This window comes from Poecilia reticulata, chromosome 16 (genome assembly GCF_904066995.2).
Source record: "Poecilia reticulata chromosome 16, P_reticulata-male-v2, whole genome shotgun sequence".
NCBI classification, from domain to species: domain Eukaryota; kingdom Metazoa; phylum Chordata; class Actinopteri; order Cyprinodontiformes; family Poeciliidae; genus Poecilia; species Poecilia reticulata.
In genome coordinates, this window is record NC_088845.1 from 13,488,620 (window position 1) to 13,511,804 (window position 23,185).

The window sequence follows — 23,185 nt, forward strand, 5'->3', positions numbered from 1 at the left end:
GCGTCCTATCTTGTTTAAATTGACTGTTAAATATTTGTTAAAATGTACAGACATTTCTTGTATTTATGAGTCTTTTTGGATTGATTTAATTGATGCACTTTATGTGATTGTTAATATTAGTAGTGTTCTTATTTGTACTGAATGTGATTTTGTATTGATTAAGGCTACCTCAGTGTTGTTAAATAAAACATAACCCAAAACTGGCATCGGTTGTAGATGCAATGAAATAATCAACCGTCTTTAGGGCAAGGAGCAGTTAAAGTAAAGGTTGGAGGAAATTTGAAAAGGGACAGCTTCGTCAGGATCAGCACAGAGCCGTAAGTGGAGCGTCTTCACAGAGACACTTTAGGTTGATGAGAGTGCTCATGTTCATTATTTACATCGCTTCATTTGTCTGCGTGTTCCTCGAAATCGGCCGTTTATTTCAGAGACACTAACTGTGTTCTCCCCTTGGTAGCTAACGCCCGCAGACCGAACCGCAAAGGCTTGAGGAACGACAGAGACAAGCCTCTGCCTCCTCTGCTGGCCAGGGTGGGGGGCAACATCGAGGTAAGTTCACTCTGAACTCGAATGAAAGGGGAAACAGATCTGAAAAGTTTCATGATTTTATTTAATTAACTTTTTATCTAATGCTTACATGCCAGTTAATGGACAGAGAAACCAGTGTCATCATGATCGATAAAGGCTAAAATAAATGCAGTATTTTATTATTTAATATTTTAATGTATTTGTAAAATCCATTAGTTTTTAAAACTTTCTTTTTAATTTTTACAAATATTTCATTTATTTTTATTTTACATTTATTCATTATTAATGTAATTTATTTACATTTTTTATATCGAGCTCACTGCTCTGAACCCAATTGAAAACCTCCTGGTTTTTCCACCAAATACTGATTTCTGAACTCTTCCTGAGTCAAAACATTAACATTGTTGTTTCTAAATGAATATGAACTTGTTTCTTTGATTTATTTGAGGTCTGAAAGCACTGCATCTTTTTAGTTATTTTTGACCATTTCTCATTTTCTGCAGATAAATACAAAATTGTTGCTTGTAACTTCAGAGACATGTTGTCAGTAGCTCATAGAATAAAAGAACAAAGTTCATTTTACTCAAACATATAACTATAAAGAGTAAAATCAGAGAAACATAATTTTACATGGTCTCTTAATTTTTTTATACATGCAACTGTCATGGGGTTTAATGTGATTTGTGAACACTTTTGTGTCTCTCTCGCAAAGCAGCTGCACTTTCAGATAGTGATGCTGTGCAACACAATTATGTGATTTCAGAACTATAAAGAACCATTGAAATATATCAGAACTTCCTAATGATGCTGAAATTGTGTTTCACACCTTTAGTAAAAATGTTGAGAGGTTTTCAAAATTTTGAAAATACTTAAATGGGACAATCTACACTAAGCAGATATGTATTAAAACAGTAAATAATCTAATACTTTTCTCAATGGTAGGAAAAACAGCAACATTACTGTTGTTTTACTGTTAAATTCAAACTGGGACTGGATCATTTCCCCAGGATTACAGTTTATTAAAAACACAGTTTATAATTAGTGAAACTTCTACTGTTTTGTGAAAATAACAAACAAGTCATTCTTAATTATTAAAAAAAATAAAAAAATCTTGAATCTTGTGAACCAAATGTCATGTATTGACTTATATTGTGAGCTGAATTTACAATTTTTCTTTTATTTTGACCTCTTTAATTGCCTGTCAGGTGCTGGGCTTCAACGCACGGCAGAGGAAAGCGTTCCTGAATGCAGTGATGCGTTATGGGATGCCTCCTCAGGATGCCTTCACCAACCAGTGGCTGGTCCGGGACCTGCGAGGGAAATCTGAGAAGGAATTTAAGTAAGTTTCTTTGGTTCTGTTCAGGCTCTGAAAACAATCAATAAACTTACAGCTGCAGTTTGTAACTTTCATAAAAATATGTTTCATCCATATTTGTTAAAATAAATGTCACTATGTCTGCGTTCACACCGCATCCCGAAGTGACCCAATTCAGATTTAAAAAAATGTTTTGCCGTGGTCGTTCACACTTCCAAATATATGCGACTTGTATGTGAGCTATGGTGTCCTGAAAGTGTCCTGCATGCACAGTAGAGGGCGCAATAACGTCACGTGCCATAAGAAGTGAAAGAATAAGTAGAAGAAGAAGTGCTCTGTGTTTGAAGTAAACATGAATGCTAGCGGTGGAGCTTAGCTTACGATTTTGAAGTTGTTGTCCGACCGGAGTCAGCACTTCAACAACTTAATCCTCGTTATTATTTGCCATGGTTGTTGTTTTTCTTCCCGTTTACGACTATCAGGTTGCAGAACAGTGACGTTTATCGAGCATCAATGAATGTTGAGTTCAGGATCTGGCCATTAGGATTCAGGTCACATTTAAGAAGATTGGATACGTATTGGATATCCAAGGGTCGCATTTGAAAAGAATCTGACTTGTGTTGTTCAGATTGTCATAAAAAGATCAGATACAGGTCGCATTACGTCAAAAAAATCTGAATTGTGCCACGTCATGCTCAAGTGTGAACGCTGCCTAAGTTGTAGCAGTTTGTTATCAAAAATGAGCTCTTCTTTCTTCTCCCAGTGCGGTCTGCTAAAACGCACTGGTCCTGATCAAAACAACAAATCACAGCCAGGAGGAGGGTTTTAGTGCTGTCAATCAAGTGTGTGTACTTCCTGCTCAATGTTCTAATGGTGGAGCAACAACTTACCCTTACAGGAAAACGGTTTATCTGCTGTCACTGGTGGTTATGCTAACCAGCCTTAGCACTGATGGCAGGCTACGTTGTGATGAATCGGCTGTAACATAGCGGAGATTAAAGGGGTGGATAACTACCAGTAGTATTTAAAATGAAAAATCCTAATCAGCACTTGCAAAAATAACCATATTAGAGAATATATGAATCTGAATAATGCAGACATTTGCATTTGCTTCCAGTCCTCACTACTGTTTACACTTTGACCTCCTCCAGGGCTTATGTGTCTCTGTTTATGCGACATCTTTGTGAGCCGGGAGCCGATGGAGCAGAAACCTTCGCAGATGGCGTCCCACGCGAGGGTCTGTCGAGGCAGCACGTGCTCACTCGAATCGGCGTGATGTCACTTATAAGGAAAAAAGTATGCTTTACACAGATACGATCGCACCTCCAGGCCAGGCTGTCTGCGGCTTAAAGCAGAGACAGACTCACTGGCTGACTTGTGGTTCTGGCTGAACAGGTTCAGGAGTTTGAACATGTGAACGGTCAGTGGTCGATGCCCTGGATGGCAGAGCTGGAGGAAAATAAAAGAGCGGCAGCTTTGGCTGCAGGTGAAGACCCGAAAACACCGTCCACTGGGACGCCTGCAGACACACAGCCCAACACTCCCGTCCCAGGTAAACACACACTGCCTGCTTGTTTTTATGGGATTTACTTCTCTGTTTCTGCAGTAAATAAGTTTTACACTCATCTTATTTTGTTCTAACACATCTATAATAAGTGACATTTCCCTTAGTTTTAGCATTTCATTAAGCCTTAATTAAATTTATACCTTTTTCACTGAAAGATGTATTTTCCTAAACTGGGGGGTTTTATCTCAAAGAGCTGGCGCCCTCTTGTGGCAGTAGTTATAATAAAGCTTAATATAAATGATGCTGTTTATTGTTAAATATTTAAAATACATAATGTGTTGACTTATTTTCTGATTTCCAGAGGATTTGTCTAAATCAGAGGACAAGGATGAGATTAAAAAAGAAGGAGACGAAAGCAAAGTGGCTAAAAAGGGAGACGACCCTGAGGTATGAATTACTTTGTACTCAAATCAGCAGTTTAGTTGACATAACAATAATTTTATCTGTTTTTTATTTTCAATCAGATTATTGAAATCCCAGATGAATCAGAAAAATCCCCTGCTTCTGAGAAGAAAGAAGAGCTGGGAGCAGAGAGGAGGGTGAAAGATGAAGGCGATGAAGGGAAGGAGAAAGATGGTGAGAACACGAGCAAGGAGAAAGAAGAGAAGAGCAAGGCTGCAGCCGAGAAGGAGGCCTCTGCTAACAACAAGAGCGACGGTTCAGACAGCAGGATGGACTCAGAGGAGGACAGGTCAAAAGGTCAGGATGTAGAAAATCAGTTCAAACTTGTGTTTAAAGAATAATCTATTATGTTATTGTTATTAGGACATTATTAGCATCAGTAGTAACATTATTGTTGTTGTTGTTACCTGTGGGGATATTGTAAGCTTATCATTGAATGTATTGCATTAATCAAGAGTCTGAGTTAAGTTATCCTGCTATATTTCTCATAAATATGAAAAGATCATAACTGTGATGTTGCTGATGGGTTTTAATAAGTTTCTACTTCTTCCCGCACCTTAGCATGTTTATTATTTATCGCACACTCTGTCATTTTATTTACAATTTATAACATTTACTTAACTTAGAAAATACAAAAGTCTTTAAAGTAAAAAAAAACTGTTTACTCACAGATATGAGACATTATTCCACATATTATACCAATAATTCAGTTCAAAACTTGCATAGACTTCTTAAACATATTATGCATACATTTCAAGCAATTGCATTTGTTAATTTTAATGATTATGGTTTATCGCTAAAGTAAAATGTCAGACTACTACTCAGCTCCTTTTGCATGATTTACTTCATCAAGGTGGCAGGAAGATCAATGTTACGGTATCCAATTATTAGAATTATTACATAATTTACATGATCAATGCTTTAGGCAAACCCTTAGATAAATTGAAGAAAAAATTTATTTTCTTGTTTCTTATTTCTGCGAAAACTCAGCTTTTCAGTAAGCTTCCCATTAAACAGTGTGGGGAGCTTTTTACCTGTTACACTGACCCCTGCTTGAACTGAGTCATTATTTATCAATGCACTGTTCCTGGAATAATACTGTATTTCTTATTTCAAGTTCAGTTCAAAAAGCTGCATTTTAGCTGATCCATGTAAATGAACGGGAAGTACCTGCTTTCTCCAGCTCACGCTGCAGGTTTCATAAACAAAAGTATTCAAATCAGAGGATTACAATAACTTCAGGCAGGACAGTTTGTATTTATAATATATCAAACTCAGAGCAGAAATGCACAGTTGCAACAACACGAGTGTTCACCGTAACTGTGTCCTCATGTCGCTCTTGTGACTTCCTCTTTTACTTTTTAAGCTTCTCGTTCTGCTTCTGTTAATTTTAGCTGAAGACAGCAAAGATGAGAAGATGGACACTACGTCTCCAGCAGAGGACAAAAAAGGTTTGGATACAGATATTCACCACTGCTGTTCATGACGCATGTTTAAATATTAGTTTACTTTATAAGATTTCATCAATGCTCCAGTCTAATATACCTCAGCAAGGTGCATTAGCAAAACTTTTATGTGCATCTGCAGTTCCTTTTCACCAATATAAGAGAGTAATATGAAGAACCATTTACCAAAAACTTAGAAATAACTTGAATTTTTCAATGTTTTTCTCAAAATATTCTTGATGGCTGCCATCATAGTCTCATGTTGAAAATAACAAAAAATAACTAGAAAATTCCTGCAGAAATTTTAAAGGGGCATGCCAAAGTGTGCCCGTCGGCTTTGAGCCAGTGTTTTTATACTAAAAATTAGCATTAATGCTAAAGAAAGCTGCAACGTAGTCAATAACCTGTGGAGAGGCAGAAGCATGTAGAATAATCTGTACTTGTACCATTCATTATGTTAAAATTGATGCATATGCTAAAATTAGCCAATATGCTAATGTTAGCTCAAATGCTGGCAGTAGGATGTGGAGCAACACGACCATGTTGTTTTAATTTTACTACTCTATTCAGTATACTAAACATGTCTAATTAATGAGAAAATTAGGTAAAAGCTAACTTTAGGTAAAAGTGCTAGTGCACTAGTCATAGACAGTGAAATGCTAACTTTTGTACAAATGCTAATGACCTGCCTTGCTGAGCATCACCGCTCTTTTCCTACGAATCCTCTTCTGCTCTCTCTGTCAGGTTTGTGATCTGTAGCATCGCAGGCGCTGCGTCTGTGCCGCTGGTTCCTTAAAGGAGCAGCGACGTTATTTTCTGTCCATAGACTTTTAATCAACTATTTATTCTTATTTATGTCAGATTTTAACATGGGGGGACATATGTGTAATGGTTATAGTCTTGAATCAGTAGTATAATGCTGAAAACACAAGCAGTTGTAAATACCAGTAAACCCTACAGTGCAGTCCTGGGGAGCTGCAGTTCCAGACACTTTGTTCTTCTGTTGCTATGGTAATTAATCCCCTGCAGCTGTGAGAGCCAAAGAGCGGGAAAATCCTCTTCAGACACAGTTTCTATACTTGGGAGACACCAGGCGTCAGTCTGAAGGACCCTGACAAAAAGCATAAGCCCTAGCAAATTTTTGTAAACATTGTACATGAGCAGGCATGTGTATCTATGTTATGACCAACTTTCAGACCAATAGGGCGATATTTATGCCTGTGAGGGGGATTTAAAAAGGGTTTTTGAGTCAGCCATAAACAGTCCTGTGTGTGTGTTTCATAGAGAAAGATTACTGATTCTGTGAGACACAAAATCTCAAATTTTTTCGTTTTTATTAATTTATGTAATCATTTTAACTCCAATCCCCAATAAAAGTAATAGCTCCCTTCTCGGGTACGAGCCGCACGTTTTGATACCACTTTTGTGGGTGGGCACGCAGCGGTACGAGCCGCATTAACGGTAATGGAAGAAAAATAAAGATATATATAAATAAACTAGAAAATTCCTGCAGAAATTTTAAAGGGGCATGCCAAAGTGTGCCCGTCGGCTTTGACGCAGCGCTATGATGTTAAAAATTAGCATTAATGCTAAAGAAAGCTGCAACGTAGTCAATAACCTGTGGAGAGGCAGAAGCATGTTTAATAAACTGTAGTTGTACCATTCATTATGTTAGAATTGATGCATAAGCTAAAATTAGCCAATATGCTAATGTTAGCTTAAATGCTGGCAGTAGCATGTGGAGCAACACGACCATGTTGTTTTAATTTTACTACTCTATTCAGTATACTAAACATGTCTAATTAATGAGAAAATTAGGTAAAAGCTAACTTTAGGTAAAAGTGCTAGTGCACTAGTCATAGACAGTGAAATGCTAACTTTTGTACTAATGACCTGCCTTGCTGAGCATCACCGCTCTTTTCCTACGAATCCTCTTCTGCTCTCTCTGTCAGGTTTGTGATCTGTAGCATCGCAGGCGCTGCGTCTGTGCCGCTGGTTCCTTAAAGGAGCAGCGACGTTATTTTCTGTCCATAGACTTTTAATCAACTATTTATTCTTATTCATGTCAGATTTTAACATGGGGGACATATGTGTAATGGTTATAGTCTTGAATCAGTAGTATAATGCTGAAAACACAAGAAGTTGTAAATACCAGTAAACCCTACAGTGCAGTCCTGGGGAGCTGCAGTTCCAGACACTGTGTTCTTCTGTTGCTATGGTAATTAATCCCCTGCAGCTGTGAGAGCCAAAGAGCGGGAAAATCCTCTTCAGACAGTTTCTATACTTGGGAGACACCAGGCGTCAGTCTGAAGGACCCTGACAAAAAGCATAAGCCCTAGCAAATTTTTGTAAACATTGTACATGAGCAGGCATGTGTATCTATGTTATGACCAACTTTCAGACCAATAGGGCGATATTTATGCCTGTGAGGGGGATTTAAAAAGGGTTTTTGAGTCAGCCATAAACAGTCCTGTGTGTGTGTTTCATAGAGAAAGATTACTGATTCTGTGAGACACAAAATCTCAAATTTTTTAGTTTTTATTAATTTATGTAATCATTTTAACTCCAATCCCCAATAAAAGTAATAGCTCCCTTCTCGGGTACGAGCCGCACGTTTTGATACCACTTCTGTGGGTGGGCACACAGCGGTACGAGCCGCATTAACGGTGACGGAAGAATAAATATATAATAATAATAATAAAGAGGCGTTCTATTGGGTGTAGAACAATAGGTGCCTGCCATGCAATGCATGGAGGCAGTACTGACTTGCTTCGCAAGTCAGTACTGCTCTCCTTATGCATTGCTATGGCATGCCCCTAACTAGAAAAATAGCTGTTCCTAGCGAAACAGCCGTGAGAATGCATATTTGCAGAATGACTGCTGCAGAAATGCAAGAAAAATGGAGAAAAGCTTAAGAAGTAGAAGATATCAGAAGAAATAGAAAATAGTTGGATCAGTTGAACAGTGAAACAAATCAAAAAGGAAAAATTTAGCAGAAGCGGAAGTCAGTACAAAACGAGAAATAGTTGAAACCGTTGGAAGAGTGAAACATAGCAACATTGGAAAAAGAATAAAATAGAAGTAGAAGACATAAAGAATAGACAAGCTAAAAGATAGTAAAATCAACAGAAATAAGGCATGCAGAAAAGCAGACTAGTTAAAAAATAATGAAGCTATAGATAGATAGAGATATATAGAGATAGATAGAGATAGATAGATGTGTGTGCAATTAGTCAGTGATGTGCGTTTAGGTGCATAGCTGGTGAGGCTATGAACCTTTTGTGCTGAAAGTTTCACACTTTCCACAAAGTGTGAAACCGTTAAAGTACAACTGAAAACCACGTCTGTCTCGTTCTCTGTATCAGCGCAGCTACTGTATGGCTAGCTCGCTGTTACCGTCTCTTACTCTGCAGTTGTGGAGTCACAATGAGCGCCCACAGCCATAAGGCACGAGAACTGCCTGCCTCACCTCGAATCTGTTCTCTGCGTTTCTGATCGCTCCTCAGCACACGAATCACATTACACACACAGTTGGTGACAATAAAAACACAGTATATTAAATACATACAACAGGCATCCTGTTTGATAACAGGGAGCTAGCATGTTAGCGAGTTGCTAACATGTAAACAAATGGCAGTTCCGATTTGCGGCAGAGGTTGTGCCCATAAATTATACAAAGCTTCATTTACACCATATCAATGAACTCGAGCGAGGGAAAACTATGAACTGGAGGCTGGGCAGAAACGTCGGGGCTGCGGGGGCAGGAGCCAGAATGATGTCAGTCCGGGGAGCTGAGGGAGAGAGAGACCGACTCGATGGTGCTCGTCGGGGAAACCCGGATCCAGCTGACGGGCTTGGTTGGTCCTGGACTCGATCCGGCTCTCAGACTTGATGGAACCTGGGGTGAGGAGATGGAGGCGTTAGAACACGCAGGATTAACAATATAAGGCTTTCTTACTGATCTCTGTTACCGCGAAGGTCAACACTCTGGCGAGGAAGTGTTGTTAGGCGGCTCCTCTTAAGCTCCTGGTGATGATCGGATGACCTGCAGGTGCGTGGTGACACACCCGCGGGGTGGGGCGTCAGAAGGGAGCTGGGGAAACTCCCTCTGGTGGTAGCTGGCGGTGGCGCAGGGACGGAGGACAAGAACACTATCTATCTATCTATTTATCTATCTATCTATCTATCTATCTATATCTATCTATCTATCTATCTATCTATCTATCTATCTATCTATCTATCTATCTATCTATCTATCTATCTATCTATCTATCTATCTATCTATCTATCTATCTATCTATCTATCTATCTCTATCTATCTATCTATCTATCTATCTATCTATCTATCTATCTATCTCTATCTATCTATCTCTATCTATATATATATATTAGTGAAAATTAGCAAAGGTATACCAGAATTCAGCTAAAGAATCAGAAGTTTGTGTGCAACATGATTTATTTGAAAAAGACAAAAAGTGAAACAGAACTTGAGAAAGAGCACAATTAGCACAAAAGTCAATTAGTGCAATCCCAGAAATAGTTGAAACAATTGAATAGTGAAACAGTAATAAGTATAAAACATTAGTGGAAACAGTAAACCAGAAATATTTGAAGGAGTAAAACAGAGGAAAACCAAAAAGGGTCAGAAGTAGAAATGTTTGATATATGAATTTATAAAATTGATTAAAGATTGTAGAAGATCTTAAAAGATAGTAAAACCAGAAGGCAAACAGAAAAGTAGACAAGCAGAATGCATAGAAACAGATAAAAACAGAGCACAAGAAAAAAATACATTGAAAGAATAGGAGAAAGTGTGACAAGGTTGTACTCCAGAGGAGTTTAACAGAAAACAGTAAATCCTGTTGAAATGATGGTAATAATTCCATAAAGTAGACACTAGTGGCTACATTTTAATGCATAAAATATTTCTCTACAGTGAAATATGTATGAACAGCATAATTTTGTTTGTCAAAGAGCAGAAAAAGTTCAAAAACGGCAGTTACTAGAGCAGGGGTGTCAAACTCCAGTCCTCTAGGACTTTTAGAAGTGCCTCTGCTGCAGCACACCTGAATACAATAATTAGGTCATTAGCAAGGCTCTGGAGACCTGAGGAGGTAATTAGAGTGTTTGCCCAATTCCACCATTCATTTCTATGGGGAAAATATTTGCACAAAAGTGCAATTATTTCAAAAAGTGCAATAGTGAAGTTTACCAAAAGTCATAGCACCATTCTCCTGAAGGAGCTGAACGTTTTGATATATAAATTAGTACAATTAGTGAAACGTAGTGAAAGTAGTTAAGCGACAAAAAACGTACGGAAGACAGAATAATAAAGATAAAGAAAAACAGAAACACTATAAGTGAGAATGCATGGAATGCATTCTCACTGATAAAGAGACGTTCTATTGGGTGTAGAACAATAGGTGCCTGCCATGCAATGCATGGAGGCAGTACTGACTTGCTTCGCAAGTCAGTACTGCTCTCCTTATGCATTGCTATGGCATGCCCCTAATGATTGTTTACAGAAGGTGATGTGTATTATTATTATTATTATTATTATTATTATTATTATTATTAATGGTTGTGTGGATGGACGTTCATACTGTTTTGGCAGTTCTGCCAATAATAGCAGTACTAATAATCACCATATTATTCAAATCAGATTAATCAAATCACATTTTATTTATTAAATAAAATCCTCAGATGTTTTTTTAAAAGGATAAAATTATCTGATTTTGGTGAAATATCCCATGATATATCCTATTATATATTTTTTTATTAAAAAATATAAAAATATTTTATTGTAAAATATTATTAGAATTTTCTTAATGATTATAAAACATATTGTTAACAATATTCACTTTATCTTTATTTCTGTTTATTTTACTTTATTTTACTTTGCCTACTGTCCCACTAACATACACAGAATGTTCTCTTTAACTTTCAAAACTTTTATTGTGAAAGTTTGGTGGACATACACCTACACTAGTGGGCAACACCCACAACAACCATGTGATTCGTGTAAACATGCCAGAAGTTTCTTAAATTACAAATGCAATCAATCTGGAGGACATGATGGATTCCAGCTTATGTCTCTGTATCACTATAGTTCTGTGTTTTGTTGTTAAGGGCTAATAGTCTCGGATTGTCTTTGACAAAATACAGAAGATGGACATAATACTGTTTTGGCAGTTCTGCCAAGTACAAGCAGAACCTTGACTACAATAGTGCTAGCCTAATAAATCTGAGCTGGTAAACGGACCAACCAGAGTTTAGTAAAAACTGTATTCAGCCGAGGTGGAAGCTGGAGTCTTAACTCTTGTTTTGTTTTATGGACAATAAAACATTCATGCCTTTGCACAGGAAAGATGTGAATTATTGGGGATGCCAATTCAACAAAAAAAAAAAAAAATTTTTTTTTCTTGTTTTGTTTTTGTTTGTATTTGCAACCAAATGTGTTGCCTCTCTTGACCCTGAAGAGTACTGATGGGCTTTTTTGCACTTTGCAGAGCAAAAAGAGGAGAAAGACGGGATAAAAACAGACGATTCTGGAAAACTGCAGAATGGCGAAAACGGCAAAGAGGGAGGAACAGCTGCATCTGCGGTTAACATCAGTGAGGAGAAGAAGAAAGCCTCCAAGCAGAGGTTCATGTTCAACATCGCAGATGGTGGTTTCACAGGTGGACGCACTTTCCTTCCTCTTTTTTTTTGTTTTTTTTTGTTTCCTGTCTGTCTCTTTGACCTTTCTGCCTTTCTTCCCAGAGCTTCACTCCCTGTGGCAGAATGAAGAGAGGGCCGCCACCGTCACCAAGAAGACTTACGAGATTTGGCACCGTCGCCATGACTACTGGCTGTTGGCTGGAATCATACAGTATCCTTTAAACACATTTATTAGCAAAACAGTTTTTATGGGTGATTGCTGGCATTTTAAAAACCTAATTCTTGTCTTAATAGTGACCTGTTGTGCTTCAATGAACAGGTTAGAAGAAATATAGGGGCTTTACAAAACATGTTAAGGTTTTTGGACAAAGTCATTCTTAGGTGATGAGATTTTAGTCTGGTCAGTTTTGCATATTTTGACCTCCTGTCAGAATGAGCTGTTTTAAAGTCTCTTGTCACTTTAAATCCAAATAAGCTGCTGCTGGCCACGCCCCCCAACTCAACATTAACACTCCCATGTGAAAATGGCTGCAAACAAATAATCAATAAAGTATATTCTATTCTAATTATACATCCGTACATCTTTGAAAAGCAGAAATGGAGCCTCCTGCACAACCAACAGAATGCAAGATGTGATTTCCGAATGATAAATCAACAACAAATGGCTATTTGTTGGCTGTACAAGTAGCCATTGTACAGCGAATACAGGGGGAAATCCAGCTGACCAAACTTGCTAGTGTTGCTAGGTAACGGCACAGTGTGACTCAACATTCGGGAAGTTTTTGAACTGGCTTGTTTTCCCGACTCCAAAAGGCATTATTTCTAAAGACAGTTGGGTGTTTATTTTTTTTTATTTCACTTTTTTTAAGCTCTTGAGCTGTTTTTTAAGAGTATTTGAGACCCAAATGAAAAAACAAAAATGTGCAAAATGTGAGTTTTGCATAATACTTCCCCTTTAAATAATTATACTAAACGCATAATTAAGAAAAGCTTTTATTTGAACTTTCATAGGTGTTTATCCATGTTTTTTGGATTCAGAAAGTTTTCGCTCTTGCCTGCTGTCTGTCCAGAAACTACAGCGTTGTTGCTGTTGCCTTTGACTCTCATGTCACAGACACGGCTACGCTCGATGGCAGGATGTGCAGAACGATGTGAGGTTTGCCATCATCAATGAGCCCTTCAAAGGGGAAATGAGCAGAGGAAACTTCCTGGAGATCAAGAACAAGTTTCTGGCCCGGAGGTTCAAGGTGAAACAAACTTTCTAAGTAACTGCAAAGAGTACAGGCCTGTTTGAGTCACGCCTCACTGAGTGTTTCTGGTTTGTTTTCTCCTAAAGCTGCTGGAGCAGGCGTTGGTGATCGAGGAGCAGCTGCGCAGGGCGGCCTACCTGAACATGACGGAGGACCCGGCTCACCCCTCCATGGCCCTCAACACTCGCTTCAGCGAGGTGGAGTGTCTGGCAGAGTCCCATCAGCACCTCAGCAAAGAGTCCATGTCTGGAAACAAGCCTGCCAATGCAGTGCTGCATAAAGGTGAATAGGGTGCATAGAACCCATATGTGTTTCCTGTACAGACATCCTCACATCATTCTGTGAAAGCTTTTATTCTATTTTTTATTTTTTTTTTGCACATTTTTATTGACAATTTTTCATACAAGTGTACTTACAGAGACTTTACACTATTTTCTTTTTCCAAATGTTCCATACATGTCATTCAAGATAAGCTGCACCTACAATCTGTACCTGCCTTGGACAAAGCAACTTTGCTAGTCTCGATATTATCCAATCTATCCATTCACTTGCTGATTAACATAAAAAAAAAAAGATAATCTAAAATTTGGTTTTCTTGTCTGTTCTTCTCTTCCAAGTCATCACAATTTTAAATCTCTTCTCATCGGAAATGAACTGTATGCCAACTATTTACAGTCTGTAGCTCTATAAGGGTTCCCGTAACCACACTATTAATCAACAAAGTCTGGTTAAATAAAACCCTGCCAATTTTTTCCAATAATTCTTTTAATTTTCCAGATTCTAATCTGATGGAAAAAGTCAGCCTTTCCATCATATAAATATTATGCATTACGTCAATTCTGCCTTTAGCCATTTCCTAGTAATGGCTTTTTTACTTGCCACAAACATTATCCTATACATATATCTATCACCTGCTCTTGTGAACCTTTCCATCCCTCTTCCCATGTACAGATCCTCCAATGTAAGTGGAATATTCACCCCCAGTACCTTATCCATAAAATTCTTTACGTCCTGCCAATAGGGTATCATGTAGGCACAATCCCAAAATACATGGAAGTGACCCGCTCTGTCTTTTCTGCACTGCCTCCAACATCTTGTATCTTGGTGTTTTCTTTGTGCTGGTGTACTGAAATATCTTACAATATTCTTCCAGCCAAACTCTCTCCACAAAAGGGAACAAGATGGAAAGCTTTGATTCTATTTATGAAAGAAAAAAAGAAGTGAAGATAAATAAATTTGTTAAAACCTTAAATAGGTGCTGCTTTGATGCTTCAGTTATTCTCCAGGGGAGGTAAAAGGTAAAGTAAACCTCAATGTGAACAGAACAAATAGACATAAAAATGTATTAAGACACAATATGGATTAGGTGAAAAATATCAATACTGACCAAAAACAAGCAACAAAAACAAACAAGCTCAGTTTTTATTAGGATCATTAAAAATAAACAATGTAAAGAAGATTAGAGCAAAAATAGAAATGTTGAATATAAACAAGAAACACATCAAAAAATCTTTGTTTCTTTAGAACAGTTTTTTTTAATTGCTTTTAATGTGTAATATTTTACTGATTTCTTATTATTTGTTTTTAATCTTTATTATTCTTTATTATTGTACAGCGTTTGTAAATCAAATGTGTTACTATTATTTTTACTGAAAGCCAGATCTCCGTTTCATCCATCATTTGTACCTGCTTGTTCTTGCAAGGATGCTGAGGTGTTGGTGTTTCTCTCTAGTGATCATTAGAAAACATAGACGCACAAGACAATCACACACACCAATACCTGTAAGGGCAAAAACATGATTACATGTTTTGTATGTATGATTGTAATCATGTTTTTGGACTTTTGGAGGAAGCTGGAATACCTGGAGAAGACCCACTAATGCAAAACATGGAAACTCAATGCAGAAAGACCCCAAGCTACTTGCAACCCAATCAATCAATCAATCAATCAATCAATCAATCAATCAATCAATCAATCAATCAATCAATCAATCAATCAATCAATCAATCAATCAATCAAGTTTATTTGTGCAGCACATTTCAGTAATAAGAAAGTCCAAAGTGATTCACACCATGAAAACAGAAAAACATCACAAAGTGTAAAATAATCCAGTCTATCAAAAACCAGTTTTTAGATTTTGAAAAAAAAAAAAAATAATAATTATAATTATATTGGTGTTTTTCCACCAATATAATTAGTTTCACAAAGAGCAAACTGTATTGTTATTTGTTTTTGGTGAAGCAAAGACTGCCCAGTTCAGTTTCAACTAGCTTAAGTAATTTAAATTTTGAATTTGAATGTATCAAAATAGAGAATTTTTATTTATTTATTTGTGTTTCAGGTGACATTGTTTTAATTTTCTGTGTTTATTCGTGGGAAAATGAAAAAAAAACTTGCAAGTAAAATTCACAGGTGTGCAATCACTAGCTTCACATCTTATCACATTTAGATTTTATTCTTTTTTCCGTAAAGGAATCTAATCAGTTTGTTGGGAAAAACGAGTTGTTTAAATGTGTCCAACTTGTGTTTTCATGTTTCTTTCATATTCACTTCCATTCATTAAATACTTCTGAACAGAGATACAGGAAGCTGTCCATTCAATACGGTTTAATTATGCACGGCGTCGACGCCAGAAAGGCTCTGCGGGTAGACACAAAATGACTTCTGCTGTAGTGGAAGACTGTACTAATTTAATGAAATGCAACAATGCAGAGGCGTTAAAAGAGAGAAGAGGAGGTTGCATGTGATAATAATTTTCATTACTGACAAATGTCACCCTAAATGTCAGAATGCAGGGAAGAATCCTCTTTGATACTGACCTTTATTTCTAACAAATAATCTGAAATGTGTGTGCAGATGTGTAAGTTACATTTTGCAAGGCAAAAAAAAAAGGAAATAACTATCCTGCTCTGTTTGGTAGATTTTGGTCAGTTACAAATTAATATTAGGGCGTGTCTGTTGTCACAATGATCTCATGTAACAAAACGTGGGTAGGTATAATTACCAACTTCCCCATTCTGCGTGGCTGCATTGCAGAAATTATGATAATACATTTGCCTCATGTTCACTGAAAATATTTTTTTTTAAAAAGGAACCATTTTAAATGCCAGAAAATACTGTTGCACTTTCAGATTTGATGGCAGTAAAACGATAAAGGAGGGAGCGTGACAACAGCGTCACAGTTTCTGAAGCAGAAACTGAAACACTGACGAGCCCAGGTCTCACCTCAATTCACGGCTGTACAACATATCAGAACGTTTTGGCTGTAGATTATTATTTTGTTCATTTCTGTCATGATACAGATCTTAAAGTTAATTTATAACGATCTTAAAAAGTCTTAAATTTGAAATGGTGAAATCTACAGAAACTCTGTAACAATGACGACGACAAAAAACCAAAATGTCACCAAGTATTTTTGCCTAGTTTCTACTTTCTTGTGCAAATATCTTATTTCACTTTAAATAAACAAAATTAACTTAAAATTAGCTTTTTAACAAGATGAATTCTAATAATATTTAATAAAATTGATTACAAAAATAGTTCTAGTTCCACTGGCAGGTTATTTTATTTAAGACACGATGAAAAATGTCTTGTTATAAGTGAAATTAGTTTTTGATTTAAACTTTCTGTCAGGGTTTAGATAAAATATGTTTAAATAGTAATAACTGATAAGCAAGTCTCGGGGCAGTTTACAACACTTAAAAAATACTAAATCGAGTTTATTTAGAATGTTTCAGCAACAAGGCAGAGTGCTTTATATCATAAAAACACAAAAATATAAAGTCATAAAAACATAGAAACCAGTAACTAGTAATAAGACAAAACCAACTTACAACTAACTTTTCATCAGGATATTGGAGATTGTTTCAAGTCAGTCATTATTTAATATTGACTAATAAGTAACTGTTCCCTTGGCAGATTATTTCACTTATAACGAGATATTTTTCCCATATTATAAGTGAAATAATCTGCCAGTGGAGCTTGTACTTTTTCATTAACAATAAGGAGGTATTGACTTAAAACAAACTCTTGTTTCGTTTAGAAAAGCTACTGATAGGTTTTGTCTTATTTGTACAGAAACTAGACAAAAATACTTGGTAAGATTTTGTGTTTTTGCAGTGTAGCTTGGTTGTTTTATGAAATGGCATTAAGCCCATGAAAAATAGATAATACCCCCTATATGTATGTTTATTTTGTTCTTGTTAGTTTTGTTATTTTAGCGGTGATAATAAGCAGTCACTGTTGCTCTGCTTCGTCTCCAGTCCTCAAACAGCTGGAGGAGCTGCTGAGCGACATGAAGGCCGACGTTACTCGTCTGCCAGCCACCATCGCCAGGATACCCCCTGTGGCCGTGCGGCTGCAAATGTCCGAGAGGAACATCCTGAGCCGCCTGGCCAGCCGGGGGCCCGACGTCACAGCCCAGAACCAGTCCCAGACCTCACAGCAAATGCAGGTGCCGCGCTGACCAATCCCATCGCACCTTTTTTCCCATCTCGCTCACTGACTGAGGCTAGTCACGCTCACCTCACCTCCATGTAGCAGATGTCGTTTATTTTACTCACCTTGTACAGCACAGTCAGGTCAGTCGTTGCTCTACACCTGTGGACAGCAGCCGGAGTTTATAGAAGGACTGGAAATGTAGATAAACAACGGGAAGCTAAATCCAAGCATTTTTCCTTCTGGGATCACCTGAGCACTGACATGCAGGCAGCTCCTGTCCCGTCAGCAGCCTCCAGCGCGTGTAATATATATGTGTGTGTCATTAAACCGATCATGTTTGAGGCGTCCCGGTTCTCTGTATTAACTTTTAGGTCGCGGGGGGATTTTACTGCGTCACTTTCACCTGTTGGATCTTGTGAAACTACTGGCGTTTTTGTTAGAAGCCTCCATGTTGTCTCTGAGTCGGCACTGGTACGTTTGATGGGTGTAAGTGTGTTTCAGGCGGGGCGGGTTACCGTGCGTCAATACTGCAGAACGCCTCGCCGCCGATGCGTCAGGTCTGTTACCTCCTCTCCTTTCCGTCCTCCCAGCTGCCCCATCAGGTGAACTGAACTGGGACCAGCTCTTTGTGCTCACACCACAACCAGAACCATTACATTCCTAACAGAACCACAGATTTACTCAACTGAGACTTTTCCTCAAATGCTAAAAACATAAATAAATAAAATAAAACCATCTCCACTTGCTTTTTGGTACATTGGACAGTTTTTGGAAAGATAACAATCTTTTGAGTTTATTTAATTTTTCTTGTCTGTTGTTATGTTTTACCTTATAAAATATGATTGTTACAACCTTGTTGTTTTTATTGTCGCTGTTTGTTTTTATGACCTACAATAAAAAAGTCAAATGTTTCTCATTCTTTCTATTCCTTCATTTCTTTTATCAAATCTGTATGTGATAAAATGTCTCTATTTTTACAAAATAAAGTAAATTTTGTGCTTTTGTAGGAGACAAATAAGAAAAAACTTAAAATTTCTTGTCAGGTATTTATACCTGTGGAGCACCGACTCTGCTCTGAGGATGAGCATCATCCTAAAGGTATTTATGTTTTGCAACCGTTTTTAATAATATTTATATCCCACAATCATTTCTCATATGTTGCAACACAAGAATTGAGTATATTTTGCTCTTCAGCTGGAAGTATTTTGTACGTCTCTGCCAGGTTTGACATCTAGAGATAGAACTCTGTCCATTTTTTTATTGCAAAGTGCCTCAAACTTATTCATAATTCTCTAAATGACTGGAAATTATAATTATAAACTTATGACTTTTATGTCATAAGTTCATGCGTCATAATTCTGCACCATAAAAAGCCAGATGCTGTAACTTTACTAGGCCTTTATGATACTTTAACTGGACCATTTTAACACACAAAGGCTATGTTCACACAGCAGGTAAATGCAACTCAAATCTGCTTTCTTCTGCCCATACAGTATGTGACATATATCCAACATTTTCACTGCTGTCTGAATGGCCCTATTCTGATATTTTCACCCTAAAAAAATCTGATTTGTGCCGCTAACATGTGGAAATAAACTGGTTTTCAATTTGAATGGATATGGCATTTTATACGACTTTTATGTTATTGATGTTAGACACCAGAAAAAGACATGGTGTAAACAATGACTGAAAATTATAATTATGAACTTGTGAAAAAAGTCTGTGTAACTGCATCAAATCACAATCCCACCACTCTTGGCTCTGATTACAATCCAAACACTTCTCTACAGAAGTTGCTCTTAATTCTCCACAAAAGGTCGTTGCCATTAGTTGTGCTTTCTTTTTATTAACTTCCCTCTTGTTATGATCTCGTGACAATGTTGTCGGCTCCCCTTGCTGAGTAAACTTTAAAATAGATCCACAAACATCTTTTACTCAAATGTGTAATAATTTCCCTTATTACTCCCATAAACAAAGCGCTGCTGTGTGACGTCTGTGTTCTTCTGTGCATGTGACTTTGGGGAAGTAAACTGTTCACACAGAAGTCTGAGTGCGACTGGGCTTAGTTAGTGTTATAAATGACTCTGAAGTTTAAACTTCTTCTGTTCCTACTGAAGAAGAAAAAATCCCCACCATGACTGGACAATAAATCAATAATATCTATCGCGATAGACTCGTGATCATTATCAAGAGTCGATATAACTGGCAGCCTAACCAATATGATCCTTTGCATGTGACGTCACGCTGTCAAGAACTCCGCTCAGTCCGCCATGACGGACGTTAATACAACCAATGCGCTCTTTTAAAGCTAGTCTTAAAATCGGATATCTGTAATTTAATATAGCTTCTATTCCGTTGATTTCGCTTTAATATGGTCATAGCGTGCTGCGCGGTCGGCTGCATAAACAGACAAGAATGCAAACCAAATTTGTCATTTTATTTTATAACTTTTAATGAAAAAAGATGGCGGCGATGGATAGCAGCCGTCAATCATAAGGACTGTTAGCCGTCGGTGAAATTGCAGATTTGCGGCGAACACTTTTTACAAGGTAAGAAAACTAACTTACATTATAAGTAAGTATGATTAGGAAGATATCAAATATCGCATTATATAGAAGGTGCTTATGATCATTAGTAACCATGGAGACAATGCAGCACCGTCATGTAGCCTAGCATCATGTATGCTATAAGATCTTTTCTGCCAACAGCCACCACTATCTACAATAACTCTTTGAAGGATTTGAATTAACATGAATTACAACATTTAATTTTCCTTTGGGATCAATAAAGTATTTCTGACTTTGAATTCAGTGAGTGGCACCAACTAATTCAGTCGTTCTTTGGTTACCTAGCAACAACTTGTAGAGTAACTTGTGCTTACCTAGTAACAATCTCTCGAGTAACTTGCGGATTAGGAGTTAAAGGTTTCATCACTGTCTCATAACTGCTTAAAAATAAAAATAAACAGCGTGGAGTGAAAACTGGATAAAACATGAAAGGAAACAAACAGTTTGGTCATATTTAACATATTTAAAACAAAAAGCTAATCAATAATGATCGGCATTGGCTGATATGATAATTGTTTTCCGGCGACATGTTTTTCAGCGATATCTTCCAGCCCTAATCTCCACAGAAGGATGCTGCCACCACCGTGTCTCACAGTGAGGATGGCCTGAGTAGCAGTTTCTCTCCTTACAGCATTTTGAGTGAAGGCCTAAAGGTTTAACTTTAGTATCATCGTCTTCTAGAGGCTTGCTGGACTATTTATGGCTGCACTCAACCGATGGCTTCCTTCTTGACGCTCTTCTTTAAAGGTCAGACTTGTAAAGGGAACAACAACTGGTTGCCCCGTCAACAGATTCTCTCCTCTTGTTTGCTTTTCTGGTTGATGCTCAGCCTGTCAGTTTGGGTGTTTGTTTATATTTGTAGCTGAGCTGCTCTCTTGTTTACTTTTCATCCCTGACCTGTCTGCGGTGTTCTTTGGTCTTCATGATGCTTTTTGTTCACTGATGTTCTCTAACAAACCTCTGAGGCCTTCAAAGATCAGCTGGGTTTGATCATGTGTAGCAAAGGACGAATCTACAGCCAATAATTAGTATTGATTTTACTGAGTTATTATTGGATTAATCAGTTAATAATTGGAGAGCAAATATTCTTAAGGATTTTTCTTCTTTTTTTTATGGAATTTGAAACTGGTAAAACTAAAACTGCTACTTGAGGAGTTCTGAGAGTTTTTTTTATCTTAACTGAAAAATGTAAATATTCTTGTACAGTTTTGGCTTAATTACAGCTCTGAATGTGTAATTTCAGAAAATTACCTTTTTTAGAGTCTGTATACTCCAATTAACAATTCAATTACTAAATTAGTTGACTGTTAGGTTAATAATCGACTCATCACAGTTAATACGATTAATCGCTTCATTTGCATAGGATTTTAATTAGATGTACCAGAATAAAAAATGCAAATGCACACAACACTTTTTTCACTTTACTTCACAAATATGTACTATTCTCTTTCAGTCTATTTAAAAAAATATCAATAAATCAGCAGTTTGTTTGAACTGGCTTTTAAAATCTTTTTTGTCAATTATTTCCTACAATTTGACGTCCTGTCTCGTCTATCTGATGCCGATATTATGTTCTTTTATTTGAACGCTGAGCGTGAGGAGCTCTCTTATCGTTTGCATGCAGGCCTCGAAAGACGGGGCAAAATTTACATGGAGGCAAATGTAGATCCAGGGTGGTGATAAAAGCTGGACCGCTCTTCCTCGTGGAGCCGGTTGTGAGCGGAGGGTCAGGGGCGAAGCGGGCAGGAAAAGACGCATTTTCCTCCTGCAGATAGTGAAATAATTAGGAAGAATTAGAGTAAATTACAGGGTGGGAAGGGCGGCGCGGCTTTGATAGCTTATCGTAGGAAGAGTTGTTGGCTGGAGTCGGGCTGCTGCTCACCAGAAAATGGAGAAAGGAAGAAGAGGGAAAATAAACTGTGAATGGAAAATACTGTGACAGTTTTCACTCCGTCCTTGATTTACAGCCGTCACTTCCTGATCAGGACAAACCCAACGCTGCGCAGATCCCAACAGGAGCCCCAGCAATGTCTTGTGGGTGAGTGTTTTACGTTTTACCTGATGCCTTTGTTTTTATTTTCAACAAGATGCTGGGATTTTTTTCCTCCTGCTTTCACTTTTTTTCCACTTTGCTGCTTTTCTTTTTTTTTGTTTAATCTGGTGGTTTGTTGGGAAATTGTCTCAGAAATGTGACTTATTGATTGAACGCTGGTAAAAAGTTATTTCATTAGACGAGAAAAAACATAAAACCATTTAACTTTTTGTTTGCTTTTTTAAATGTAGTCATTTTTTGAGTTTTTGGTTTTAAAGTAAAAGATAAAATGATCTAAAACATGAAATCACACCTATACGTTGACGGTCAAACAGCTTTACGTTTGATCAAAGATGATGATAAAAAATCTCTGAGAAATTGATGTGAAATTGTTTCACTTTGGGTCAGACTCAGAAAGCAATCAAATGTAAACTAAAGTCGATTTTTCAGATATTTTCTAGATTGTTCATTCTTTCTTTCCTTGTGTTTTTAAGTTTAAGTTTCTTTCTACCGTTCTTCCTCGTGTCCATCCTTCCTTCCTTCTTTCCTTCTCTAGGATGTCTCCTTTGGTTCTCTGTTTAACAACGGAGAGAAACTTTTTCATTCATTATGAATGAAAAATTATCATTATTTTCCATAATGTAATGATAAAAATTAAACTGTCATGTATTTTAGATTCATTGCACACCAACTGAAATATTTCAGGTCTTTTATTGTTTTAATACTGATGATTTTGGCATACAGCTCATGAAAATCCAAAATCCCCGTCTCAAAAAATTTACATATTTCATCCGACCAATAAACGAAATGTTTTTTAATACCAAAAAGGTCAACCTTCAAATAATTATGTTCAGTTATGCACTCAATACTTGGTCATGAATCCTTTTGCAGCCTTCAATACAGCGTGGCATGGAGGCAATCAGCCTGTGGCTCTGCTGAGGTGTTATGGAGCCCAGGATGCTTCGATAGCCTTAAGCT

At 37.3% G+C, this 23,185-nt stretch overlaps 2 protein-coding genes and 1 long non-coding RNA gene across 3 annotated transcripts in view; 2 read left to right on the plus strand and 1 right to left on the minus strand.

Annotated features, from left to right (window-relative positions):
• The window catches only part of chd4b (chromodomain helicase DNA binding protein 4b), a 36,898-nt gene extending 18,379 nt beyond the window's left edge, over positions 1–18,519 (plus strand). Inside the window, 13 exon segments of the mRNA XM_008431422.3 lie at positions 458–549; positions 1,734–1,867; positions 2,995–3,139; positions 3,239–3,395; positions 3,712–3,797; positions 3,875–4,109; positions 5,207–5,263; positions 11,767–11,937; positions 12,020–12,128; positions 13,032–13,164; positions 13,254–13,449; positions 17,431–17,577; positions 17,580–18,519. Coding sequence (XP_008429644.2) covers positions 458–549; positions 1,734–1,867; positions 2,995–3,139; positions 3,239–3,395; positions 3,712–3,797; positions 3,875–4,109; positions 5,207–5,263; positions 11,767–11,937; positions 12,020–12,128; positions 13,032–13,164; positions 13,254–13,449; positions 17,431–17,577; positions 17,580–17,707 — 1,790 coding nt within the window. The 3' untranslated portion in view covers positions 17,708–18,519.
• Positions 8,793–10,022, minus strand: LOC145547615 (uncharacterized). Its single transcript, XR_014083907.1, has 2 exons — positions 9,229–10,022; positions 8,793–9,155 (listed from the first exon to the last, which is right to left on the minus strand). It is a non-coding gene; the product is annotated as an uncharacterized LOC145547615 (long non-coding RNA).
• Positions 18,520–19,877: 1,358 nt separating the features above from the next.
• Positions 19,878–23,185, plus strand: part of ptpn6 (protein tyrosine phosphatase non-receptor type 6) — a 34,216-nt gene continuing 30,908 nt past the window's right edge. Inside the window, exons 1-4 of the mRNA XM_081597326.1 lie at positions 19,878–20,157; positions 20,714–20,769; positions 20,857–20,922; positions 22,143–22,213. Of these exons, the coding sequence (XP_081453452.1) occupies positions 22,203–22,213 (11 nt within the window). The 5' untranslated portion in view covers positions 19,878–20,157; positions 20,714–20,769; positions 20,857–20,922; positions 22,143–22,202. The remainder of the gene's footprint in view (positions 20,158–20,713; positions 20,770–20,856; positions 20,923–22,142; positions 22,214–23,185) is intronic.